Source organism: Mesoplodon mirus, assembly GCF_964341445.2.
Source record: "Mesoplodon mirus genome assembly, chromosome: 3".
In the NCBI taxonomy this organism is placed as follows: Eukaryota; Metazoa; Chordata; class Mammalia; order Artiodactyla; family Ziphiidae; genus Mesoplodon; species Mesoplodon mirus.
Window position 1 is genome coordinate 89951786 of NC_138978.1, and position 23149 is coordinate 89974934.

Here is a 23149-nt window from a genome sequence, read left to right on the forward strand (position 1 = left end):
AGTTTCGGTACGTTGCAACAGAAAAAATCCTAACAGACCCATATATGACAGACCTTCCAGTGCAGCTAAAGACAGAGGATCTTGTCTATGCTTTATGTATTCTTAATTTGATTTTGGCTTCACAGCAAGCTGCTTTCTGACCTCTCCCAGGGCTAGGAATGCCCCATTTGTGTCTAGAGCTACTTGTACTCTCTCATTGCAGTAAATTATAGATTAAGCCAGTGGTTCTGAAACTTCACTGGGCATTAGAATCACTTGAAAGGCTTCTTGTTAAAATGCAGATTTCTAATTCAGTAAGTCTGAGGTCAGGGTTATGAAGTTGAAGTTCTAACAAGCTCTCAGGTGATGCTAATTCTTATTCCATCACCTGAGATGCAGGACCACACTTTGAGAACCATCAGATTAAGCTAACATTGGGGCTACATGTTTCTTCATTATGTTCATCAAGAAAGAGAGCACCCCAACATTCCCACAAAGAGTGCTGAGATTCACCCTTCCTAGACCAAGTTAGGGCATGTGCTTACCCCTAAACCAGTTTCTGCAGTCATGAGGAAGGAATGTGCTGAATGGCAAAGCCAGAATCACCTCTGTCTGCAGTTGAAAAGCAGGGCTGTGGGAAAGAAGAACTAGAGTCCACTATAAGTGTGTGGTATGAATGAAAGTCACCTTGTAACCATCACAAAGCTTCTCAGGCAACCACCGAAGAAAAATAACGCATGCTAAATACACGTGTCTTAGAACAGGTCAGAACTGCATTTGGTAATGAGTTTATTTACTATTTGATAGAATTGTTCCTTTGTTTATTTGAGACAAGTCCTTAGGTTATTGGCTCTCAGCTGTAACTAAGGTAAAATGTCTTTGGATTTCACAAGTATTAGTCTCTTATATGTAAGTCAAACTTGGTTAATAATATAAGATGGTAAAAATCTGTCTTCAAAGCATGAATGTTTAGTTTACTAACAATTAGCTTTATGGGATACTTTTAAGGACCGGGATAAATAATGAAATATAATTTGGCCCACTGGAGGGCAGTAGTTTCTGGATACCAGCCAACAATTTAGAGTATGGTTTTCTGCTCCAGTGCTGATTACGATGTTGATTTGAGCAGCAGCTCTTTAGTCTCAGGGATAAGGGCGGGGGTGGAAACCTGAGTCGTGGTTAAAATTTGCAATATTGAAGCTTCCCGATCATTGCAGTGCAGCCTCATTTGGATCTGTAATGAATTCCTTCCCTGTGAACAGCCAGACACCTCATTACTACCCAGACCTGCTTTCACTCTGCCAGTACTTTCTTTAGTGGGACCATTCAAGTTCCTTAGATTATGAGACCATGGAATTGCATAATGCTGTACTTATTCCTGGCAGGGAGAGAGCAGCCTGATGGAACCACCCAGTCAGATACCCTCTCTGGGAGCTTGTTCTACCCCCATGCACTGAGCTCTTTGTCCCGGATAGCCCCATGTGAGCAGGAATTCAAGATAACAGCCAAAGCATACTTCTTTGGGGACATGCTCCCATGCCAACCTCTCCTTTGTTGACTCTGCTGCAAATGCACGCCCTCTTTCTCTGGCTTGAATGCCACTCCAGCATTGACACAGACTGGCAAACAACCCATCAGAACCAGCCAATAAACCAACCACTGGTCTGTTTCCCTTAATTTCTCCAAAATATATATATATATATATTTTTTTTTTCAGGCTGCCATCTTTCTGAGGACGTGAAAGGTTGTTTGGCCCCATTCTTTCTAAGAATATGGTGTTATACCTAACATTTCATGTTTAGATTTTTATTGACAATGCTTTGAGTTCTTTGGAGCAAAGGAACAAAATGCACTTAATTCATGAACAGCTGGACAGTGAGCTGAGTCTTGGCTTTCAGTGCTTGCTCAGTGTCTCCTTGGTGGGACCACGTCCAGGCGGGGGTGGCCTCTGGAAGCTTTCCCCAGGCCGCGCTGGCCCAGCCTTCCACAACAGGAGGCAAACACGGCTGGGCTCAACCAGGTGCCAGGAGCCTCATTTTCATCTCTACTTAGAATCCTCTTTCAGTGCAGTTGTGAGATCAAGACTGTTCTGCTAGATTTTATTTGCATTTGAATGGAGAACTCACTATTTCTACATTCTAGATGGAGGAAGTGAAGTCAGTTCGACTCAGCCATGTCTAAGAGCCCACTGGCACGGTCACCCTCAAGGAGCAGCAGACGTGACCCCCCATCCTGCCCACAAAGAGCTCTCAACCTAGTTTGCTTCTAATAACTCTAGAAACTCCACTTCTCTCTCTCCCTATCTTACATTGTCCTTTTATCAAATTTTCTTTCAATAATCTGAAGAATTTTTCTTCTGTTCTCCTCTCCCTCATCTGCAACTCAAACTAATGCCCATGGGAAGATCTCTCTCCCGCTAAGCCTGCAGTAGATGGTATAAGATCCTCCCTTCCCTGGAAACCATACATCCATGCCCATTGCTGTGTGACTCATGGTGCCTCCCGGCAGGCAGAGTGTTACCAGGCTTGGTCATATGTCTTGCTTAGGCCAGTGGCATGTGACCAGAAGTGACACTGAGCCACTCTGGAGTGGAGTTTTAGGAGGAGGCTTAAACCTTGAAGACATGGCTCCCTGTTCTACTAGTTTTTTGCTTTTCCCTCTGCCCTGATCCAAATAGGGGCTTCACCTTTGGTTTTGGTCCAAGAATGAGAAGACATTAAGAAGAGCTATAGTCAATCTACAGCCACCAAACTGTAAGTGTAATGTAAAGATACCATTGTCATAAGCCACTGAGAATTTCAGGGTCATTTGTTACTGCAGCAGAGCCAACTAATACAAAGGCCAAACCATAAATAATAACTAAATAAGATAAATAAGATATAATAAATAGTCACAATTCCCAGTTACCTTTATTTATATAAAAGTATATTAAATAAATTATCTCAATATATACAAACAGAACAATATTACCTCTATAAATAGAAAATCCCCATATATAAAACCTTTTTTCAAATTATATAAATATGTACAATGTTGATCATAAAGTGTGAAGTACCTTAAATCTTAAACTCTATGTAATTTGTTGGTATAGTGGTCTTATAAAAATACAGCTATCTGTCAAGTGTTTCATCAACAGCATTTAAGTCAGTTAAAGTGCTAAACTGTAATGCATGTTAGGAATGTGCCCCAAATACAAGTCTTCTGCTTTTAACACATTCATATAAATGTTTGCTAATTGTTTCGAACCTCCAAAAGTACTCAAGAAAAAACCCCTAAACACCATATTACAAAAGGACAGACATACGTTAGAAAGTACCCAGTTTCCATTTCACTCTCCCACATGCTTTGAAGTCGGCCTCTCAAAAGTTCTCCAAAAATCCACCCAGGATTTTTTAGGGCATTTGTTCATTTGTTTTTCCTTAGATGATCTGTCTTCAACTTGAGTGTAGAAAATATACAGTCTAGAGCACGATATGTGCAAAAGGTGCTGTAGCATTAAAATAGAAATTTTAAAAACTTGAAATTGGTTGTACCGCTCATTACATTCCAAAGTGTCTAATGCTGATGTTGAAACCAGAATGCTAATTGTGAGAACAGGTCGGATAAGAGCTTTCTTTGAGCCCAAGGGTCTCTAAGCTCCAAACAAACACTCATTTGTGTTTCCATGTATTCTACTGCCTTAAATGTTCTTGGTCACAGTGCAACACGAGCTCTGCAGAGTTGGCAGATCCAAGAGCAGGATCTTTCATGCAACATTGAGGGGCAAGCTCTCCTTCCCACTTCGCCCTGCTCTCGCCTTCCTGCACTTATACAGAGACACAGACAGGACGATGATGAAGATGATGACCACAAGCGTCACTGCTACAACGATGAAGAACATTTCTGAAAAATAAAAGGTACCAAGTCAACTCAGACAGAGAGCTTGAATCCCATTTATCAGTGGGCAGAACTGAAGGCATAACCCCAAATTACACCATCCGGCTTTTGCGTAACCTGAAATCTTTCCTGCACTCTTTCCACCACAACACATTTCGATTAGAAAAGAATCTGTCAAACCCTAGATGTTTGCAGGCAATTGACAATGGTGAAAATGATTTAATAAACTGGATAATGCTCACAGTCTAGAAAGATACATGAAGATGGAAGCAAGAACGGCTGTTAGAAACAAGTGGCTAAAAATGATGCTGAGTTTGGTGGCAACGATTATAGAAGCTGAACTATGAGTGCAAAGAGAGATACCGAGCACTACCAAGATTCAAGTAAAGAAGAGATGATAACTGGTTGGGGCAGTAAGAAGGTTTCCTGGTAGAGGTGGCATCTGAAATGATTCTCAAAGGACCCAATTCAGCAGATAGAGAAGAGGCAGGGGAAGCAGCGATCTACGTGTGCGTGAAGTCAGAGAGCAGCGGAACTCAAGCTGGCTTTAGGAGGATGGACCTGAGGGCTGTGGGTATGAGGGCCCAGACAGTGCAGAACCAGAGGGAAGGAGAGCCCTTTCCTTCTGTCGGTGTCAATAAATGGGAGGGAATTTTAAAAGTGTTTTTAAAAGGCTTAAATTACATCTTAACAAGGCACTAGGTCATTATTGCTATCCTTTGACTTTTTTGTTCCCAAAAGTACTCAGAGCACTATCCCGCTCAAGCCTGGTGGGAGATTCCTGGGCTCTCATCCTCACGCACGTGTCTGAGCCTCCATGGCATCTCCAGATAAGATCCACTCCTCACTTGGTGTCAGGGCCCTGGTGTGGCACGTATGTACACACACACGTGCCGGCCAGGGACACACACATGCACGTGGTATACCTGACAGACTCAGTCCCTTCCCTTCGTGGGTTACAACCTTTGTGGCAACAGCCCACAGTAGGTGCTCATAAATGTGCATCAGGTGCTACTGCACCTGGTCCAGAAGCTCCCCCCAAGCTCCCCAAATCAGAATTTAAGTATGAAGAAATGCTCAGAGAAATCTGCATTTGATGCTAAATTCTAAACACGTACCATGGGCCCAGGGCTCAGCAGAGAGCTTAGCGCATGGTATGTGCTCAAAAAAACACTTGCTAATACAAGGGAACAACATAGAAACATCTCTAAATGCCTAAAATTATGAGTACCCCCAAACCCACAAAAAACCAAGGCAGTTTTCCCCTGAAGAAAGTACATCCTGGTCCTGGAAGGCACCCCTCCCTCCCAGATGGATCAGGGGTAGAGCCACTCACCCGTGTACGCAACTTTCTCTTGGCTAGTGCACTCGATGGGACTTTCTGGACTCTTCTGGTTAGCTCTTCGTGATGGAATCACTGCTTGAACATTGAAACAGTAGTTTTCTCCTTCATCCACATCAACCAAAAACTCATTAGTGTTTGTCGTGGCCTTTTTCTGTTAAAAGATAGAGTCCTTTATTCATCTGGGCTCAGAGTGAATTCTGCCCCCTTTACTAAGTCACTGTGATAGTTAAAGCCTACATGGACACATCTGACATAAAGGATTGGAAGTGAGTTGGCTCATCAAGTTCCCCCGATAACTGCTAAGGATGTTTTTTTTCCAAGGATGAAGATACCCAGTTTGGGCACATCCAACCCAGTTTTTAGCCCCTTTAGAAGATATCTGGGGCTTCCCTGGTGGCGCAGTGGTTGAGAATCTGCCTGCCAATGCAGGGGACACAGGTTCGAGCCCTGGTCTGGGAAGATCCCACATGCCGCAGAGCAACTAGGCCCGTGAGCCACAACTACTGAGCCTGCACGTCTGGAGCCTGTGCTCCGCAACAAGAGAGGCCGCGATAGTGAGAGGCCCGCGCACCGCGATGAAGAGTGGCCCCTGCTTGCCGCAACTAGAGAAAGCCCGCGCACAGAAACGAAGACCCAACACAGCCAAAAATTAATTGATTAATTAATTAATTAATTTAAAAGATATCTTCAGTAAAGGAAAATAGGAATGAAGTATTAATTGTTGAATGGAAAACAAATCTTGTCTCTGGGATCCTCCGTAGAGGAAGAAATGCGGGAGCCGGTGGGAACTTTGGAGATGACCGGTCCAGCCCCTTGGCTGAGGAACTTGAGTATCCGAGGAGGCCCTGACCAAGGCAGCTGGAAGTCACAGGTAAAACCAGGACAGCGGCCCCTCCCACTCCGCCACCCTGTCCTCTCAACCACCCGCTCTGATATTTGAGTTGGAAAAGAAGTAGGCTGTAAAATCAAGGATCTACAATTTAAAACGAGTCATAAAAACAAAAGAAGGCTCACCTTTCCCGTACTTGAAGCTCTCCAATAATAAAGTACATAATTCAAGTCCTTGCCAAAAACATCGCGGAGGCTTAGGAATGTGCTGCTCACTCTGACTAAGGTACGTGCATCTTGTACGGTCACATTCAGTTTTGTCCCAACTTGTTCAGAACTCCGAATTGTTGGCTGTCCAAGGTTTGCTAAAACACAGAAAATGAGCTTTGTTGGAACCAAAGAATTCTAGACAAAGTAGAATGCCATTAATCACGGTTAATAACAACTTGGTCATCCCTCATGAAACAGCTCATAGAACCAACTCCCTAGCCCCAGAGCTGGGCCCTGAGACGTTCTACAGCAGTGCTGTCCAGCGGAAATGTAATGGGAGCCACAGATGTCACCTTAAGTTTCCTAGGAGTCACATTAGAAAACATAAAAAGGAACAGGTGAAGTTAATTTTAATAATATATTTCTTTTAACCCCATATGGCTAGAATATTATCATTTTAACATTTAATCAATCTAAAAACTTTTGGAGATCTTTCTCAAAATCCAGTGTGTTTTACACTTAGGGCATTAGCCATATCTCAAGTGCTCAACAGCCACATGTGGTTAACCAAACAGCTGCATAAGGTTCCATATCTTAGATAAAATAAATTAGAGGCTGTGGGAAACCCCAAGAAATGTCCTTGGTACCTCAAGGAACCAGTTTTAACCACCAGGTCTCTCTCTTTTTTTTTTTTTTTTTTTTGGCAGTACGTGGGCCTGTCACTGCTGTGGCCTCTCCCGTTGCAGAGCACAGGCTCCAGACGCGCAGGCTCAGCGGCCATGGCTCACAGGCCTAGCTGCTCCGCGGCATGTGGGATCTTCCCGGACGGGGGCACGAACCCGCGTCCCCTGCATCGGCAGGCGGACTCTCAACCACTGCGCCACCAGGGAGGACCCCACACCAGGTCTCTTTGATGGCTCAATTATCTCATGTGCTTTGGTTGAAGGACGGTAAAACAAATCCCAATAATTTAACAGGAATTATATGCAAGTATGTGTGTGTGTGAGCACACACAAAAACATAAACTATTTTCCCTCTTGCACTGAAAAAGGATTTGAAGTGGCTGACAAAAAACTCAAGAAGTATAAAAAGGAATCATGAGGATGCTGCCAGTGGAGGGAGAATAAATGTCAATGACCCTGCAATTACTGCAGGCGGCTGTGGGTAGGGTCGCTAGTCTAGCTAAGTGCTGGGAGAGACACACAGGTAGAAGCACTAGGGGAGTTTGAAGATGGGCTCTGGCACACAGGGGCTCAGGGCAGGCAGCCAGATTCACCTGGGGTGAGGCTGGCCCTATTTCCACCCTCAAAGTAGGTGCTAAGGGGAAAGGCGGCTGCCTGTCCCTCTGGCCTCTTATCTCCATCCCTGCTTTGAGAAACTCCCCTCTGGGTCTCAGAAGGGTAAATATAAAAGCACCAGTAACACTACACTTTCATTCCACGTCTTCTTGCTGGAGCAGCTGCTTTCACTCTTCTCAATGTGCTACACGTGTTTATTTAGAATACCTCGTTCAGAACCATAGCCGTGACAAAAAATTTACGTCTCCTGCTTGGCAGGAATCCTCTGCTCTCCCTTAGTAGATGCTCAAGTCAGTTTACTGGGCCAAAGGCTGGGGAGAAAAGCATTCTGTGTTTTCAAGACCAGCATGAAGGAAGCAGGATGGGAGCTGGCCCAGCAAGTGCCAGCACATCACAGGACTCAAATCATGGTCAAGTGATTAAAAAGGTCAGCAAGCCCAATTATGAGATTGGAGGGAAATGGAACTCTCCCCATGGAATTGTGACCATCTGTGGAAAAACCCTAAACTGGGACTTCTGGTCTGATGGGACTTCTGAAAATTCAGAAGTGAGGTATATAAAATCTCCTAAATATATATGGGGAAATACTGGAATATATATGGGAAAATACTGGAACCTCAGGCTTGGTGAATTTCCTACTCCCTGCCCCTCATCCAGCCAGTTACTGGTAGGGTCTGGGGACAGACTGGTGGAGAAACCTACTTGATGACATTGTTATCAACTCCAAAGTTCACGTTCCGTGAACCTCCTGCCACATCCGGAATGAGTGAAGAGGGCTGTGGCACTTACCAGTTTCTGAGAAAGAAGATGTGTTTATGGATAAATATTTTTTTATGTCATGGCTCCTAAGGGTCACAAGCTCACAAGAATATTCAGAAGTTTTTGAAAACAAGAATGAACGGTTACTACAAACCGAGCTACTTACTCTCTAGGTAAGGTGTGAACTCCAGGGAGTTGGTAAACGGAGGCTCCCCAGTAGAACCGATGGCATCCGATGGGTAGGAAAAGACCCGGGCCAAGTATGTCTCTTTCACATTTTTCATGATCTCATCGGTGACGTCACACTCTGTGTCTGTTGTGTAGAAGCATTTGTTTTTCCAATTTCCTAATCTAGGGCTGAAGGAAGAGAAATGGAACATTATGATTTGCATCCAACAAAACAAGCTGTTTTCTGGCTGGGGTGCTGTGTTACAAGAGCAGCTTCCACAAGCAATCCCGAGGAGGCGTTTGGTATGCTGAGCACTTTAGATGAGTTTGAATCCTCACAGCAACCTGCGGGTGGCTCTGTAATTGTCTCTGTTCTTACAGATAAGGCAACAGAGGTAAAGTAAAGGGAGACTGGGTGACCAGCTCCAAGTCACACAGCTGGATTTTGAGCCAGACAGCAATTTGACTACTGGGTCTGTGCTCTGAACCGTTTTGTTAAATATCTTTCTTAAAATGTAGATGATCTGTCATGACTATGTGGGAGAAAGGGCAATTTTCCATCAAGACCCAATTATTTATTACAGTCTACTTATTATATTCTGTTTACCACATTCTATATTCTATGTAATATATTCTATCCTATTACATTCTATTGTGACCATTCTTGGTGTGGTTATTTAACAGTTATTGAATCTACTATAAGCCAGGCACTGTACTGGACCCTCAACCATGTTACTTCGTTTGGTATAATCCTTCCAAGAAGGTACTGGATCTTCCTCACATATGAGGACCCTGAAGCACAGAGCTGCTTGTACAAGTTACAAGGTAACTTGTAACAAGACAATTCTCACAGCTTATGTGGTGAGAGCTGGGTCTGTTCCTCTCATTATACTACATGCCTCCCTCACTTTCACAAGATGTGCTGTCAAAAACTATAGAGAACAATACAGGTGGTTATCTGTCAAAGTCTAAGACTAAGAGACAGATCTGACGAAAGACAGAGCTTTTTTTTTGTAAGATGTCATTGAAGAGGAAATGATTTAAAGAACTGCCAAAAATGAAAGTATCCTGAAATGATATAAAGAGCTTCTAAAAATGAAATTATTCTACAGAACCAAGATAATTCCTAGACAAATGTCACTGCAGCTGGATCCACACACATCTGTCCCACATAAGTTGACAGCTACCCTGCCCATCCCCATCATCAACCACCAGCGTTCCCTACCCTTCATTCAAGGCCACTTTCCAATCCCACCTTCTGCAGGAATCTCCAGATCTCCTTGCTCAGAACTGATCTCTCCCTTCCCCATCCCCCAGCACTGACATCTCATTAAAGCACTTAAGGTGAGGGTGGTACCAGGGCTCCATGCCCTTGTGCTCCCCCATCACGCAGTTGGGCTTTAGGGCTTGCACATGGCCAGGCCTTGCTGGGTATTAGATGGTTTACATTTCCAGGTTGAACTGGGGGAAAACAAGCTGCCATATGGATTCAGTTGTCTAAATCCAGGCATGAGAACCATAAATAAGTATTTTTTTTTAAAGTCTGAACTAAGTAATCGGGCTAAGAGGGTGTGAGTAAACACCTCTTGGTCCTTAAATTCACAAACAAAGATTGATACAGAAATATCAGTTTACATATTCTTAGATTTCTCTAATTTTCTGTGATAAAAGTAGAGATGCAGTCTTAATTCCAGAATGACCAGAATGCATTTTTTAAAATTACATCATTTCTATTTTAAAAAGTGAATGAGAACCTGATGATTCTTCTCCACTGCTATGGCAAACAAATGGTTCAGATAACAGGAGCAACACTGCTGGGTGCTGAGGCTACACTCCGTCTGAGAGATAGCATTTGGTTCCTCCCAGCTCACAGTAGCAACCACAGTCCTCTGACCAAATTTAGCACAAGCAACTAAATCATCAAAAGTACTAAAGCCATAAAGTGCTGTGAGCAGGTTAGGAAGGGGCAATTCTGCAGTTCAGTTTCTCTGAATGCTATAATCAGCATGAACAATATAAACGCCTCCAAGGTTCCTCTGGGTATTGCAAAATCTCCTGATTTGGAAATAATAAAAGTTCCGCCTGAACTTCTAAAAACTCCCAACAGAATCCAGACTCACCAATTAAGAAGCAAGTTGTTTTCTACAAGCTTGGGGAGTTCTGTTTTAGAATTCAGAACCTTTCATGGAATCAATACTACAAGGGCTGGTCGGTGCTAAGGCTTGAGCCAGTAACACTTTGCAACCACCGGTGAACACTGTTTCCAAAGGGGAAAAAGGCAGTTGGTGCTCCAAGGAGGGGCTTCAGACACAGCAGCGGCGCCCTGTGTTTGAGGACAGGCTGGTGGTGAGGTGGGTGGGTCAGAAGGTGCAGCAGGTCAAGACGCTTTCTCTAGGGAAGGAAACTGGGAGGGAGGAAGGCACACTGAGGAGACTAGTGGGAATGACTTTCTTTCCCCCTCCCGGCTTTGGAGCCCCACATCAGACCCGGGGAGACCCACTGAGGGGTGGTGGTGCGCCTTGCTGGGTAAACCGTGGTACCCGACCCTGCTGGGCGAGCCCCATCAGCGCAGTCATGAATAAGTCCCTCACCTTCCCAGGGCCAGTTTCCTCTTCTATAAAATGATTGCTACGGTCCCTTCACCCAGGAATCCCATTTACCCGTGGGCTGGTCGCCGAAGAGTGCGGGTCTCCGGCAGGGGCGAGGGACTGCTCACACGTCCTCCAGCACAGGTGTGGAGACGGCCGGTGCGGCGGGAACCACCCCCAGCCCGGGTCCGCGGGCGCCCCCAAGAGGCAGCTCTGCACTAGGATGTTTGCACAAGGGGACTGCGTCCACTTTAGTAACAACAGCCTAGCAAAGTCCAAGAACTTTGAGTTGACAAAGGCTTATGTTTAAAAAGCTGGTAAATCAGAAATATGTTTCCTCGTGTTCACCAAACTTAATATATTTCGGAGGTAAGCATTCCTCCTAAAATCTTATTTTCACTACCCAGAAGGAAAGCGTCTACTAAGGTAAACTTCAGCTCTGTATCAGTGGAATTACTAACTCTCAACCAGTAGAATCTGATTTGACAAGTTTGACCATAATCGTAATTATTACCTCGAGTTATGAAATTCCTTTAAATCTTTCTATGTATCTATACAAGCATGCATGCACACACAAATTCTCTTCCGTGTTGCCTTGGCAATGGTTGTCACGAAGTTGATTTTGGAAAAAAAAAAAAAAAAAAAAACAACACCTAAAAGCCCCACTCCATACTTAGCAGCTGCATTCCAAATGCTACAAAAGGCTTGGCACATGCTAAACAAAATAGCAAAGCACCTTTAATTTTAGCCAGCGATACTTTTGTGCCTTTTACAAGCAGTGTTAATTTCCACAGCTGCTCTCCTCTACTTAATAAGAGCTCTACCAAACCTCCTAGAACATTTCAGAAACCAAAAACTTGCTAAGAATATGGTGACAACCATCAAAAAGAGGACATTGAGACTGAATATGCTGAATTAGGGGCTCTTGGGGACAGCTGCCAATCAGGGATGGAGACGGATGAGCAGAGCAGCCCTGACAGCTCAGGGTGCAGACAGAGGAGTATTCTGTTCCTGCTCAGTGAGTCATGAATTTGACCGCCTCCAAGATCACGTATGCAACCGAATTTTGAATCATGAATCCAAAGATTAATAAATCAAACACTGTTTAAGGGCAATGTATACATCCGAACTCCTCCCCACCTCTTCTCTAACATGTTAAATCCCGCTAGCAGTCTAGACAGCACGGAAAAAGAGCTGTGTACTTAGATGAGATGAATTATCAGCGATCAGTGCCACCGTGGCTCGCTCAAGAAGGTCTCCTATCCACAGCTTATACTCCACTTACAAATTTCCCCATCATCTCCAAAAACAATTAAAATGTTCTATCAGTTTAAGGTCTGGAAATGTTGCAGGCTTGATAGAGTATGGCTCTGGCCAGCAAATTACGATGAACGCCCTTTTCTTTGTTATCTGTTAAATAATCTCATCCAACAATCAGCTTTAAAGACATTTATATTCAGCACAGGAAAGTGGAAACAGCAAAAATCTTATTTTTCTTTTTTGGTACCTAGCTTACCTTATCTGAACAGTGTAGACATGATTGATGGGTTTGGGTTCCCACTCCAAAATGGTCTTGAAATTAGTTGACTTCCAAGTTAAATTATATGCTACTACTACATCTGTAGTACCTTTAAACAACAGAGAAACAGCTATTAATGTTTACATGAACTTCTCAGCACACGATTTCATGTTGATGGTATAAAACATCTTCCCACTCCCCAACATCATCATAAACCTCACATTAATATTTTTCCAACCACAAACGCTTTAACTGAATTATCATAAGAAAAAATCTGCAGTTTTTTCCTAAACCCAGAATTTCCTCATGGCAGGATTGACCGGGTAATCTGAGGAAACACACAAGGATCTTGAAATCCTTGTTTGAAATTATTCATGGGGGAAGCCCTGTGATAATGACCTGGAAGCACAGCCCAGGAGCCATCAGTGGCCCAGGGTGTCCAAGGGCAGGACTCCAGGTTCAACTTAGCAGGGAAAGCCGGCTAGGAAGGGTTTTCCATAAATTACGTTAAAGGGCAAAGCCCACATATGTAAGAAGGGTTAGGACTGCATCCAATAAAAAAAACCCAAACCTTGACTTTTTTCATTTGTATCTAAAATGTCTCTATACTGAAACTTCCACAGACACCCATGCAGCCGTTAAGCCTGTTACACCGTCGGATGTATTCGGTTAGGATGCCTTAGTGTTAAGGTCTGCTTGGCCAGTTCTCAGCAGATCAGCCTCTGCCCTGCCCGCACACAGAACAGGCTTACAGGGCACGCACAATGTGGTGCCTGCTCCAGTCCAAGCGACATTTTGCAAGGACTGCCTCTAACGCAATCTAAAACACAGACGATCAAGATAAGACCGAGAGCCGCTTTTTATTATGGAAAGTGCATATATAATGAAGGATAACATTCAAACATTGCACGCCGACCCGTGCAGGTGAGGAGCCACGTCCCACCACCTTCAAGGCGTCGGCTCCCTGGGAAGCTCTTTCCCTAAACTTCAAGCGAGAGCCCCGAACGCACTTAGGCAACGCTGGACGCCACGAGCAAGCATCTCTAGCAGAAGGGGCGGCGGGTCCCGGGCGGGTGGCACCTCAGGGCGGCAGGGCGAGCCTGCTGCCAGCCAGGACTGTCCTCTCTCCTCACGATGGCGGGCCCCAGGGCTCGGAGGCGGGGGGGGTGGTGGGGTGGAGGGTGACACTCACCTGTGGCTCCGGCCACCCGGACCAGGACCCAGCCGAATAGGAGCGCCCGAGCGACGGCGGCCTCGGAGCAGGGCACCCAGGGCCCGGTGGGGGTCGCCATGTTCACGAGCTGACGGCGAGGTCGGGAGGATTCCTTGCGCCCCGGAGGCTGGGGAGGCGGGGAGGCTGCGGAGGTTGGACTGAAGGCGCCTGGGGCTGCGGGATGGAGCAGGAGGGGCGCGAGGAACCCCGAGTCTGTGGGAGCCCGTGCCCGGCGCGCTTTAAAGAGCCCCGCGCACGCCCGCGCCTCCTCAGGTCCTGCGCCAGCCCCCGCCCCTCCTCCCGACTCCCCGCCCCCAACCAGGCTCCAGCAGCCTCCCTGGGCTGCTCCCGGCGAATCCACATCCCGGCCCCGCCTCCTCCCAGTAGGAAACTCCGAAACTCTGCAGGGCCTGATTCACCCGTGATTCAATCGGCCGCCAAGCACGAGTGTCCTTCGGCCACTGGCGGCTCCAGGTGCTGAGGGGAACCAGGGTCCCAGCCGCCCAGACCCCCTGACTCCCAGCTCTGGCCCCCAGGCCACCGACCCCGATGTCCCGCCTGAGTGGGCGGCAGGTCTGTTGGGAAGGAAAAGGTGGCGGTTGGAAGGAGTTCGAGGTGGAGGAGAGGGATCCCTCCCTTCCATTTGGCGATGCAGTGTCCCCGCCGGCGGGAGCGCAGTACTTAACGAGTTTAATAGAAAGTACTGGCTCCGGGCTCCTCTCCGGCCCCCAGGGCATTTCCCGGGCGCTTTGCGCGCGTCGGGCTGAGGCTTGGAATCTGCAGCCAAGTAACAGCGTGACTAGGAGGAGCAGAGCCCGCTCCTAGCCGTGATTTCGGCTTTCGCCCCGAAGGCAATGATACCTGGCTCGCCGACCTCCCCGGGCCCTTAGCCTGGGTGCATCCTATGAGATGGTGCCAATGCAGGTGTTTCTACGGGTTCGAAGGTCATTCAGCTCAGGCACAACCCAGCCCAACTCGGGTTAGTGACCGAGGAAGAACTACCCCAAATCTGGCACTTTGCCTCTGGGAGAATTCCAAGGTGCTATCTTGAAGATGACGTTGAAGAAGACGTTTGCGGGACTGAGTTCTGCTCAAGTATAAAGAAACCAGAAATGAAATTTAAAAATATAGTCAGACTTAAGCTTTGGTTTTTCTGAATTTTCTGGCTTCCTCTTCTGGGCTTTGCTGTAAAGTTGTCAGGCAGGAGAATGTTAACTCTTATTCTACTGAGCTGCTCTGTAGGCGTTCTCGTCAAAGTATTGTCATCATTCTGTACTGTACTCTGTAGTTGCCTCCGAGACAGACTGGAGAGTTTTTAGGAGAGTGGAGTCTGTTTTCTCTCTCCTTCTCTCCCAGTTTCTTTCTAGGGAAATTAGCCTTGAGTTTTAGTGCACACTCTATACACACTTCCATATAGCCTGCTGAGCCATAGCATTACACTTATTTTAAAAGAAATGAAACTTTGCAAAATTAAATTTTCCCCCTTTCCTTGAACTGAAATAGCACATCCACGTTTAGCTCTTGTAGTCCTTCCTTCCTGGAGGCTGAAAGCTGCACTTGCTGGTTTCCTCTTTGAGCTCTCCTCCAACTCTAAAACGAAATTTATATTTGCAAAACTAAGCCATGCAATCCTCCTTTTTGCAGTCTCTGGCCTGAGTCATTTTTCCTAACAGATCTTTAGCCCCACATGGGTTGTGATTCTTTGTGCTCTGGAGTTGAAGGTAGCTGGGAGAAAATGTTACACTTCAATCAAGTGCCTTACAAGACCCAAGGAATTGTTGCTCTGTCTGCAGAGTAATTGATTGTATTTGGAGCCACTGACTGTCCTGAAATCATAAAGGGCTTTAAACAATCAGCATTGTTTAAATTGTCAAGATCAGCAGTTTAATAAGAAAAATATGTTTAACATTATATTGTGATACCAAAGGTGCCATAAATTTTGACAAAGTAGAAGAATATTTATTTTGCATATTCACTAAAGTTATCAGGCAGGAAAGAGAAGAATTTGTAGGGTGTTAGCATAGGTTTTTGAGTGAATATAGAATGACATTCTTGAAGATTTGAAAAATGCACAACAGCCAGGACATGGAAGCAACCTGAGTGTCCATCGACAGATAAATGGATAAAGAAGATGTGGCACATATATACAATGGAATATTACTCAGCCATAAAAAGAAACGAAACCACGTTATTTGTAGTGAGGTGGATGGACCTAGAGTCTGTCATACAGAGTGAAGTAAGTCAGAAAGAGAAAAACAAATACTGTATGCTAACATATATATGGAATCTAAAAAAAAAATAAAGAATGGTTCTGAAGAACCTAGGGGCAGGACAGGAATAAAGACACAGACTATAGAATGGACTTGAGGACACGGAGAGGGGGAAGGGTAAGCTGGGACGAAGTGAGAGAGTGGCATGGACATATATACACTACCAAATGTAAAGTAGATAGCTAATGGGAAGCAGCCACATAGCACAGGGAGGTCAGCTGGGTGCTTTGTGTCCACCTAGAGGGGTGGGTTAGGGAGGGTGGGAGGGAGACGCAAGAGGGAGGAGAAATGGAGATAAATGTATATGTATAGCTGATTCACTTTGTTATACAGCAGAAACTAACACACCATCGTAAAGCAATTATATTCCAATAAAGATGTTAAATAAATAAAAAATAAATTTAGAAAAAGAGTTAAATGTAGACAAATCTAAAACACATGTACAATATAGGAATTAGGAATACCTTTTTAATTAAAACTGCAAACCCCAAAGCTATGTAAGAATGTGAAGGCATATTTGAATATATGAAAATTAAAGTTTTTGTGTATACAAAAAACTCCACAAATAAAGTCAATTATCAAAGGTTAAAAAAAATAAAAGATTTGAAAAATGCTAAAAAATAATTACCACTTTCAAGAAGAGGAAGAAAACTGGCTATGGTAAGTAACATTTCATAGAAAAGTTTTTTTCCTGGTTGATCAGACTGTGGCCAAATGATTTCTAGTGCTGCTCTGCACAGTTAAAATTTCACTATTGATAATTTTTTGCACAGAAACAGATTGATTATTAAAACAGTTTTTTTTAACCCCCTTCAATAAAGTGGAGCTCAGCAGTTACCAAAGTTTCCTCCTATATGATACACCTTGGAGAATCAGAAGTTTGAAAAAGTCCTAAACAATAATAATAATCAGGCTGGCCTGACCAATCCCCTTATGATTAGATCTTAGAATGTCACATGACTGGGGGGACCTCACAGACATGCCTTCACAGGTGATGATCCTGTGCTCAGCTTGCCTGAGTGAACCCCACTTGCCTAATCTCACAATACATATCTGGTTTTCTGACCCCAGGAGATTTCTTTGCACGACCATGCTTTCTTCTCCCAATGCATGGAAGTAAGATTAGGTCATAAACCCAAGCTCACTTTAATTAGTTTATCCATCCGTAGGTGCCCAGCAATGCTCTGCAATTAGTGTAGAAAATATTTGCAATTTGGGGACCTCACTGTTCTCCCGCAGAAATATTCTGATGGTTTCTCCTTCAAACATGCATGCATGGAGTCATGTAGCAGGGTTGCATTGCCTTTGCATAACCAGTGATGAAATGTGGTTGGTGAAGAGTCTGAAGGTGACTGGGGCAATGTTGCAGCGCTTCCTCTGTACTTTCATAGCACTCCCCATCTGTTTCACAGACTTGACTTCATTGAATACTTTACTTGATTTCAACTGTGTGTTTGTCATCTGTCTTTCCCACTAGAGCTCCTTCGGGGAATAAGGACTGGGTTTTTTTCTTCACATTTCTCACACAATTACAAGCACCTGGTAGGCTTTAATACATTTTGAACCAATAAACACTTTGAAACCATGCATGCAGCCAGATATTTTCACTGGCATTCGAGAGATGAAATTTGTCGTCGAAATTCTGGCCGGCAGTGAATGTTCCGTAAGAGCTCAACTTGGTAAGAAAATACAAATCCACCATGTGTTACAAGGTCTCACTTGACAGTGAGCCCCAGCTGTCTAATGATTAATGATCCTTGCTACAGCCAGAAAATCTAATCAGGAGAAGTGGCTGAAGAGCAGAAAACAAATGTCAAAGTTTGGGAAATGGTTAGCATTTTCCTAAAAGACTCGATATTAGAGTGATTCAGAAGATTTTCAGTCATCTGATGAGCTGTTGCTAGCTTTCCTTGCTTAGAAAGGCTTAATAACTTTTCAGAATAAATTGCACAAAATGTATCTCTCCCCAGGAAAGGGATAGGTTAAGCGTTATGATAGAAGGTGAAATTGAGAGTAGTTTATATGAAACTATTATATTCATATGAAATAGTAAAAAGAGCAATAAAACCATTTACCCAAAATTCATGTAAAAGGCAAAGTATGAAAAAAGACCAGAGGGAATAAGTGTGGGAACACAGAGCTCCGGGGGAAAAAAAAATGTGACTTAGCAGAACCTAAAAAACATCTGGCAGGGTATAGTTAGTCATGGAAAAGTTGACAGTCATGATTATGCATTTTGTGAAAATAATTATACACTAGTCTAACAGTTAACATTTAGACCGAAATTAAATAGTTGAGAGTCCATAAAATGAAATCTGTTGTCCTGGTCATTCAAAATACTAGCTGTCTAGAATAGTTTACAAGAAACTTTGCCAAATGTTATCCCATAGCACCAGTATTCTGAAAAGTGTAATTTTAGAGAAAAATCTTCCAGTTCAAATCTTAGACAGGATTATTATTTTCAGCACACAACTATCTTTATAAGCTTAAGGCTTATCAGACTTCCTGCCAAATTTCATTTTGATGAACAGTAAATATTCATCATACATTATCTACATACAATGTTGACAAAATAAATAAATCATAAATGTAATTTGTGGACATTGTTTTAGTAAGAAAAAGTCATTTAAAATTAAAGCCTTTAGCATATGTTCTTAGTAATATAACACATATGATTTAAAAGTTTTTATATGGTATCATGTTATGAAAACATCCCTTAATTCCCCATTTCTATATCTCCTTATACCTGACTGTTGGGCTGGACCCCACAGGCCTGCAAGCCGTGCAGTTGCCCAGTCTGGAGATGGAGATCGAAGAAGAGCCTGGAGACAGCGACAGAGACATTAATGGTTTAATAGATGGGAAAATCTTACCCAAAGTGTCCTGGAGCAACACCCCACCAGCAGACAGTGAGCAGGAAATGGCAGCAGTCTTTACTACTTGGGGAAGAAGGAGGCTACCATTTATAGAGGGAATTGACATCAGGTTGTCTCATCAGTTACCAGGGACAAATTAAGCCCTATAAGTAAGGACTGGATAGTCATGTGAGTGAAGCAGGCACTAGTCAAGTAGAGGATGTACCGAGAGCAAGAGACCAGGCGTCTTGAGTGTCCTGGACTTACCCTGACTTATGCACTAATTTGATGAACAGAAATCTATTCATTCAATAAATGCTTGAGTATCTTGCCTGATGCTGAGTTCTCTGCTAGACTTTGGATATAAAACAAAAGAATCCTTCCTATGTACATACATTACATCCTATGTAAAGATTTGTATGATTTTCTGCCAGCATTTTAGTTTGGATATGACCAATCTTAACAATGTTATTTATTAATAAATTTTGTTCCATGCAAATTAAAAAAAAATAACCTTTAGGTATGTCATGGTCAGCCCATCATACAGGTGTCTTTAACTCAGAAAATTATCTGTGGGCTTGAAGTATATACACTTTATCTGGTTGGATGTATCGATGAACTCTCAAAGTTTTGTACATGGAAAAAAATGAATTAAAATATAGAAAGACAATCCTATTAAAAGGCAAGTCTAATAGAAAAAGATAATTAGGTGTGGAATTCCTCAGATGAAAATTTTTTAAAAATAATGAAATAACCACCTCAGATGAAAAATTTTTTAAATAATGATATAACCAGTTTAAAAACATTTGCATAGGAGGATTCATTCTTTTTTAGATAATTCATTTGCTGACATTTTATAAAATAGCATAGGTCACAAATGCTCCAAAATTTTAGCCCATCACTCATCCAATCACTTCCTGAATAAGCCAAGTTATTTCCACACTGGAAGCATGTTTATAATGTTTGGCTAGTTGTAATTGCTGTCCTAAACTATTACCCTTTAAGTTACTATATTGTAGCAACTCACAGTTCTAAATCAGCTACAAACAAACCATGAAATGACTTCTATTCCCTGTCATCAGGGGAGTAACAGGACATATACTCTAGAGGGTGCTTGTGGTACCAAGGCAGTAGTTTTCAGAATTTGGTAAACTTTATACACAGCTGTTAAAATGACCAAATTGAAAGGATTAGTTTTAAGCCTGGACCTTAATTTTAAGAACAGTATTTGTTTAAAAAAAATGAATGAAATAATGCTATTTGCAGCAACATGGATGGACCCAGAGATTATCATGCTAAATGAAGTAAGTCAGAAAGTGGAAGACAAATACCATCTGATATCACTTATATGTGAAATCTAAGATATGACACAAATGAACTTACCTGTGAAACACAGACTCATAGACATAGAGAACAGACTTGTGGTTGCCAAGGCGGGGGGTGCTAGGAGAGGGCTGGGTTGGGAGTTTGGGATTAGCAGATGCAAACTCATATTTAGAATGGATAAACAACAAGGTCCTCCTGTATAGCACAGGGAACTATATTCAATATCCTATGATAAACCATAATGGAAAAGAATATGAAAAAGAGAGTGTGTGTGTGTATATATACATATAACTGAATTTCTTTGCTGTACAAGCAGAAATTAATACAACATTATAAATCAACTATACTTCAATAAAATTAATTTTAAAAAAGAATAGTGTTGTTTTACATCTCTTACCCTTTATGGATTTGTTAACCAAGACGTTGCTTTATATAGGTTAGTATTTATTGAGGAATTCCTATGTGTAGGGCCGTGTGCCAGGAACTATTCTATGGGTACTTTCTCTAAAATGTCTTTCAATCTAATCAGGGGAGTGAGACTAATATGGAAGCTTCCACAGGAGGAGGCGGTATAAGTGAAGCGGGATATGTCGCCATGTCTCTTGCTAGTCCATTGAGGGCTCAGTGCCTGCAGAGACTGCGTTATCCTTAAGTCAGGTCCCCGGGGCCTGGCACGTAATAGTTGCTCCATAGCCATAAAACTTTGTTTAAAGACCTAAAATGTATTTGGGACCTTTGAGGAGAGAGTTCACTTTTCACCGGGGGAAGAGAGAAGGTTCCCTGGAGGAGAGCAGTATCTGAGCTGGACCGCAGAGGAATGGCAGGGCAGAGGAGGGGTGAGCAAGGGCTGAGGCCTGCGTGAGCAGAGTGCTATGCGCGATGGGTTTGGGGCGCAGGGGTCCTGTAGGTGAGGAGTGTGGCCAGAAGCTAGGACGATGGCTGGCAGGCAGCTTTGTGGGCTCCGCTAAGAAGCCTGGACTTGATTCAGCAGAGAGAATCTCAAGAAGCTTATTCCTCTGACCATGCTGTGCCAGAAGAATTGAGTTAGGGGGCCACATCAAGAAGCTAAGCCCCTAACCCACGTGGTGGCCAAAGAATAGAAAACAAGGGCAGCTGTAGGAAACAGTGTGAAGGAGGAATCTGCAGGACTTAGCCCCTGATTGTGGGTGGTGGAAGGAAGAAGAGAGAGGAGGAAGGCCTCGGGGGAGAGAAACGAGGCACCACAGTTCAAGGTAGAGCATGGAGGAGAAGGTCTGCAGCTCAGCAGCGAAGAGCCTGACACAAGTTGAAGTTGAGGGGGGCAGTGGCCGTCCAGGAACTGTGCCCTGCACGGAACGCTGGAACCGGGGCACAGGCTTGTGGAGAGACTGAGGTTAGGGATAGAAATTGGGAGCCATTTGCTTAGAAGTCTGGTCAAAGCTGTAAAAGTGGACAAGGCCCCCAAGGAGGGTTAGGGTGGCAGCAAATCCCTCTGCAGACAGCAGCACCCCAGTCTGCCCAGCTCGGTTAAAGGGGAAGGCACGGGTTTATGCGTCTGGGAAGCTCACAGCCCAGTGCAAGGGCTACAGAAACCAGAGCCCTCTGAGGCTGGGTTTCTCTCGCTCTCTCTTTTTTTTTAATGTATGTGGTCATATTTATTTATTTATTTATTTTTGGCCTTGCACCTATGGCATGCAGGATCCTAGTTCCCTGACCAAGGATCGAACCCGTGCCCTCTGCGTTGGAAGCTTGGCATCTCAAACACTGAACCACCAGGGAAGTCCCAGAGACTGGGTCTCTCTCTCATTCTTGTCTGCTCTCTCTCCCATCTCCCATTTCAGCTGGCCTCCACTTGTCTCTGCAGGGAGACTCCACTTGGTATGGCCTGGTTGCTGCCAACAGCCCCAGGGCCACGTCCTCTCAGCTTCATCACCCCAGGGTGCAGCCGTCATGCCAGGGAAGGACTTTGACTGTCCCTGCTTGAGGCTCACGCCCACTCCTTGGGCCAGTCAGCATTGCCAGAGGAACATGTGTCGGCTCCTGGGGCCAGGGTGTGGGTCTGCTCTTGGAGGGAGGGGGTTGATAGCGTTAGTGGCCCGACAGCAGCAATGGCAACCGCTGGGCTTAGGACTGAGGCCAGGAGATGGAGGGGGGAGATGATAGGGAAAAAATGGAGAAATTTCCAGAGAGATGGGGGAGGGCAGGTGGGACCCTAACCCTAAAGAGAGAGAGTTTTCATAAGAAAGAGGAGGTCGCGGCAGCTGAGCGTGAGCAGAAAACCAGTTACATATATAATTTTAATGGGTATGAAAAGATTCAGCTCCTAAAAATAACTTGGCTACCCATCTTGTCAAGTTTCTCACTTCTTTGGGTTAAAGCAAGAAAGGCCTCCACCATTGAACAGGGGGAGAGACACATCAGGCTTATCAATCATTCATATCAATTCAACAATTATTTATCACCCCCTACCCTATGTGCTAGGCGTGACGTTAGTTGCTGGGGTCGCAAAAATGAAGGCGATGTGTTCCCGCTCTGAAGAGTAGGAGATAAAGGGCAACACGAGACACACAGTCCCACACAATAAGTACTGTATGCATTAGTTCCTTGAATGTTTATTGAGCACCTACTATGTGTCTAGCCTGTGCTGGGCACCTGGGGGGCTGGGGCTGTTAAAGACACAGTCTTCCACCTGGTCAGCAGCCAGAATCCCGTACCTACCCTCTTGCCACCTTCATTGCCCTGTATTGAGGTTATTATGATGATATTCTGTTCTTTCCTGGTCTAAGCACCACACAGGTGAGAATATGTCTGCCTTGCTCCTCCACGGAAGGCCAGGACCCATCAAATATTTGCTAGATGAATGGACAACACACTAGACATAGCTCTGACATGATGTCACTTTCTGAGAATCCAGGAAATCTGCAAGCTAACTTTGT

The 23149-nt window shown here is 44.2% G+C and overlaps 1 protein-coding gene across 1 annotated transcript; it reads right to left on the minus strand.

Annotated features, from left to right (window-relative positions):
* Nucleotides 1–2869: 2869 nt before the first annotated feature.
* F3 (coagulation factor III, tissue factor) lies at nt 2870–14034 on the minus strand. Its single transcript, XM_082614312.1, has 6 exons — nt 13763–14034; nt 12568–12679; nt 8462–8652; nt 6215–6393; nt 5192–5351; nt 2870–3861 (listed from the first exon to the last, which is right to left on the minus strand). Exons 1-6 carry the CDS (start codon nt 13860–13862, stop codon nt 3725–3727), a joined length of 879 nt encoding a protein of 292 aa, XP_082470438.1. The 5' UTR covers nt 13863–14034; the 3' UTR covers nt 2870–3724.
* Nucleotides 14035–23149: the final 9115 nt, after the last annotated feature.

Bases quoted from the DNA above. Each gene is read 5' to 3' on its own strand.
- F3 (XM_082614312.1), bottom strand. From the start codon at position 13,862: ATGGCGACCCCCACCGGGCCCTGGGTGCCCTGCTCCGAGGCCGCCGTC. The intron at 8,653-12,567 runs GTAAGCTAGGTA...CTCTTCCTTCAG, and splicing joins GTCTACACTGTTCAGATAAG to CCCTAGATTAGGAAATTGGA. The intron at 5,352-6,214 runs GTGAGCCTTCTT...ATCTTTTAACAG, and splicing joins GAGCTTCAAGTACGGGAAAG to AAAAAGGCCACGACAAACAC.